Raw genomic sequence first — 4,723 nt, 5'->3', positions numbered from 1 at the left:
TAAAATAAAAATGTTTTTAATTATTAAAAAAGTATGTGGCCCTCAAATAATTTTCAAAAATTACATTTGGCCCATTCTACAATCCTAGTGAGGACCGCTGGCCTACAGGCTACAATAAAGTACTTGAAAAATACATCCACTTATGAGTTATGAGTTAATGATTTTATGAGGAATATAACCTATAATCAAAAAATAGGAACAATGCCCTACGCATTTGAAAAAAATACCATTAAAAAAAAACTACATTTTTATTTATTTTTTATGATTACTGCAATATTTCATTAATATAAAAGTAAAACTGTAATATTATGTTAAATCATACCGTATAAAAAAATGTATACCGAATATAAATAATTATTTGTGAGTTTATAATTACTTGCAATCTGAATATACCTATCTACATTTTGAATTCTGAAATTATAGGTAGGTAGGATATATTTAAAAAAATTATTGAATAGAAAATGGTGGTTCAAAAACCACAGTGACTATAACATTGGGGAAAATCTTGAAAATCCTAATAGGTACGATATGAAATATAGTTCTCCCAAAATTGAGCTTTGCATCCGTCATTGATTAAAAATTAACCATAATAATTAATAAATAATAACTAAAGGAATACCTTATGTCAAAAACTGCAAAATTAATTATTTAAGAATAGATTCATAGGTACCTATTTTTTGCCATATAGTTGAAAATGAAACATACTCGTATTTTTACATGTATAGGAAAGCACATTGTCACAAAAAATATTATCCTGTACAACATGTTGTAATGTTGTATGCCAGGGCCGTCCTTAGGGTTTGCAAGGCCCAGGGCGAAAACAAATTTTTAAATCAATTTTACCACTTTTTTCAAACGCGAGGCTTCCAAATGTATAAGCAAAAAGCACGAGGCCCAGGGCCTGGGCCGTGCTCGCCCCCCTACCCAGACAGCAATTTTTTGTTTAATAATATTATTATAACATTATAATAAAGAATAATATTAATATAACGTTATTATAATACTATTATAATATTATCATTACAAAATTATAATAATATAATAAAATGAAGACGGCCCTGGTATGCATATTATGTATATACTTGTCAAATGTCTATACTTACGACACGAGTTCAAGTTGAAATTGTTGAATTCCAGACACAACGGCGTTGAGAACATAAATTCTACCTTATTTCCGGAGATGATGGTTGACGACTTTTTTTTAACCTATAGTACGGCTGTATTGTGAGCGTGTACTTCCTGGCCGGAATCAAAGCGTTTAATGTGTAAGCGTACGACTCTTTGACGTCCACATAACGAGTTACCAACCCTTCGAATGCATAATTCGAGTGGTAAATGATTTTGTAGCGACAATTCATGTCTATAATAATTTCAATAAAATTCGTATATAATATAGGTATATAATATATATTAAAATATTAAATTTTATAATTTATGTATCGCCATTAGCCGTATTGGAAATAAAAATGCCAATAAGACTCTTGCTGTAAAAACCTATTCCTATATTTTATTGCTCGTTCCTTGTGGGCCGTGTTTGGTTAAGATGTCAGCAGAATATTAATTGTTTTCCCTTTCAGACTCATGCGCGCAACATAAATAAAACACTTTCACCTATAAAATCGTTTGTTTTTTTTTGTGATTTTTGAGTAATCTTATAGTACCTTTTGGGGCCAGTTGTACCGTCTACTGTTAAACTTCGATTAAGCTTAATCAACTAATAACATATATTTAACCGGGCAAATTCGGCCGATTAAACTCCGGTTAACTTTAATCAGAGACGGTGCAACTGGCTCTAAGGCTTCGACGTCTGAGGTCATTAGCCTGTAAGTTTAGTAGGGTTGGGACGGTTGGTACGGTTGGTTAGGAACACGTGTATGTGTAGTAAGGTTTTTGCACACTACCTACGAACCCGGGTGGTCATCCATCCGAGAACTAGTGGCAGCGGCTGTTGCTTACTATCAATCACTTCACGTGATTGATTTCAGCCACTGCGCCGCGCCGAGCCACACTCATCATTAATCATTATTATTAGGTCGTGTACAGTAGATTTTTGTATAATCGACGCATATTATAGCTTACATAAGTTATATTATATTATTTATTTATGTTATACGTAGGTACCATTCGACGGCATCCAGGTGAGTGACGTGTTTAGTGTAGAATCGTTCGTCACGGTAAAATTGGAAATGTTGATCGTGTGGACCAATCCTTTGTTTTGTCCAACGTCCAATGTCTTGTGGACCTGCGTTTCCGCTGCGTGATACGTAGTGCCGTTGATCAACTTCCGGAATCTAGAAGCGTACTTGGTGTTTGGCTTTAGACTGTCGAATCGAATGTTTGTCAAATTCGTCTGGTACATGCATAATATATATATAAATTATATTATTATATATTTATATACGCATTACGCAGCCATCAAAAACCGAAACAGAAATTTAAAAAAATATAGGTATTTGTTCAAAAATAAAACATTATTATTATAACTACCTCTATACGAATTAGCTTTATACCAAAATTGTGTGTATAATAAATGTGTGGTATACAATTTTTTTAAATATCATTAAAAAAAACTAAAAAAGCTTTATAGATATATAGTAAACGTCTAAATTCTAGAAAGATTGTCGTTTATAAGGTTATATTTTATATCAAGTACTAACCATTAACAAACTATCTAATTAGTAAATATTACATTATATTACTCAAACTATTATATAACTGTATAGATTCATCAATATACCTAGTTCTCAGTCTTAAGCCCCATCAGGGCTGCATTTAGGGGGGAGACACTGGCTACAACTGCCCCGGCGCCAGTATTTTGGGAGCATAAACATTTTGTGGTAGGAAATTTGATCCTTTGTGAATTATTAAAACTTTTAAAATTGAAATTATTTCAATAACAATATAGTTATACTATTATATAATAATATAATATTAAAGTATTATGCTGCTTGAAATTAAAAAACGAATGTATTTATAGCAATATCAGTGTTATAATAAAGTATAAAATAATAATAGTTCCTTAAGAGGATGATAGTACGCTACACAAAAATGTGTTAATGTGGCACTCGTCTCCATCATCATAATATTATCAGTGCATTTGATTCATTATCTTATAAATCAACTGATTTCGTTGCTATTTTTCTCTTTTGTAGAATATATATACTTACAATTATATGCGGTACCTACATGGGTATTGGGTTTTATACATCGCAGTATATCTTTAGTCAATACTATACATAGACATTAAATATATTTCATTTATAATTTTTAAAAATACCTCTGATATCAAATGCGTCTCTATTGTATCGTGAGATATTAATTCCACAACTATTTTAACACCGTCAATTTTATTCTTCGTAGTCCAAACGTAAGTTAATGAATCAAGTTCACGGCACAAAATCCGCACATTGTCTAATATATTTATGTCATCTGAAATATACATTTTATTTTAAAGTAAAATTAATAATTATATATAAGCATAGACTATAGAGTATATAGACTGAGTTATTGTTTTATTATATTCTGAATTCCGAAAAGTATTAATTTTTCTGAACTTTTATTTTTGAAAAATGTAATTTCTATATAGATATGCAATTTTAACATTTAGTTCAACCTTATTATACATCATAAGGTAACTATACTATAATATAATAAAATTGGTAGGTACCTACCTATCAATTTTTAATGGTACCTAATCATAGACATATAAAACAACTAGATAGCCGACTGTATATTATTACATTATTTACATTGCCATAAGAATGTTGAAGTCGGGCCGCCATATGCCAACAGGGCAATATTTACATAATAACTCAATAGATAAGACACTGATATCTGATAATAAATCAATATATATCAATAATATCAATCATGCGATTTTTTAAACATTGCCCTGTTGGCATATGGCGGTTGACTTCAATATTATCCTGAAGTCGGCTATCTAGTTGTTTTATATGTCTATGTACCTAATCTACAATTTTTTTCATGATCTCAAACAGAATCCCAATTTAAAAAAATTTAAAAATTGAGAGTAGATATTATAGGTAGGTAAGTATACTATATGAACATTGGATATTGAACGAACAATATTCTTTATTAATAAAACTTGTGTGAAATAAAATGAAATACCCGGAAAAACTTGCATTTCACTGCTTTATTTATCTGAACTTTGGATGCTTAAATGTGCTACACTGTTAAAGTATTATTATGTTCATACATTAATCTTCATTTTTATCAGATGAAGATATGTTAATTAATATAAATACCTATATTTAGCTGTGTACTGTTGCATGTGATATTTGCCTGAAAAAAAAAACACCTTTTGTATTATATCATTATTTTCACAATAAAAAGTGGTAGGTACATTTTTATTAAGTAATTTATAGTATATCCAGTGGCGTGCCCAGGAGTGGGGAGATTAGGTGTTGTACTCCCTCCCTTTGTCGCAAAAATACCCTTATTTGTGTCTTTGGTATTACCACCAAAATTTATTTAAATGTATTATTATTTATTAATTATTACTTACAATTCCCCCCCCCCTTTTGAAAATTTCCGAGAACGCCAATGAATCTACCTATATCCTATTTATTGGAATTATAATATATATTACATAAAATATAAGTTAATAGGTAACTAAATACTAATGATATCGGACTATCGGAGCAACATGCCTTAAACTTCAAACTACTTATTGTATTTTTGTGAATTTACGATATTTGTATAC

At 30.2% G+C, this 4,723-nt stretch overlaps 1 protein-coding gene across 1 annotated transcript in view; it reads right to left on the bottom strand.

Moving 5' to 3' along the window:
- Nucleotides 1–1,061: 1,061 nt before the first annotated feature.
- Nucleotides 1,062–4,723, bottom strand: part of LOC100569871 — an 8,995-nt gene continuing 5,333 nt past the window's right edge. Inside the window, exons 2-5 of the mRNA XM_003243091.4 lie at nucleotides 4,266–4,302; nucleotides 3,278–3,429; nucleotides 2,122–2,350; nucleotides 1,062–1,360 (exon numbers count right to left, since the gene is read on the bottom strand). Coding sequence (XP_003243139.2) covers nucleotides 1,164–1,360; nucleotides 2,122–2,350; nucleotides 3,278–3,429; nucleotides 4,266–4,302 — 615 coding nt within the window. The 3' untranslated portion in view covers nucleotides 1,062–1,163. The remainder of the gene's footprint in view (nucleotides 1,361–2,121; nucleotides 2,351–3,277; nucleotides 3,430–4,265; nucleotides 4,303–4,723) is intronic.

The sequence above is a fragment of the Acyrthosiphon pisum genome, chromosome A1 (genome assembly GCF_005508785.2).
Source record: "Acyrthosiphon pisum isolate AL4f chromosome A1, pea_aphid_22Mar2018_4r6ur, whole genome shotgun sequence".
In the NCBI taxonomy this organism is placed as follows: Eukaryota; Metazoa; Arthropoda; class Insecta; order Hemiptera; family Aphididae; genus Acyrthosiphon; species Acyrthosiphon pisum.
The sequence above is the reverse complement of the archived record's forward strand: the minus strand, read 5'-3'. Positions and strand labels throughout refer to the sequence as shown.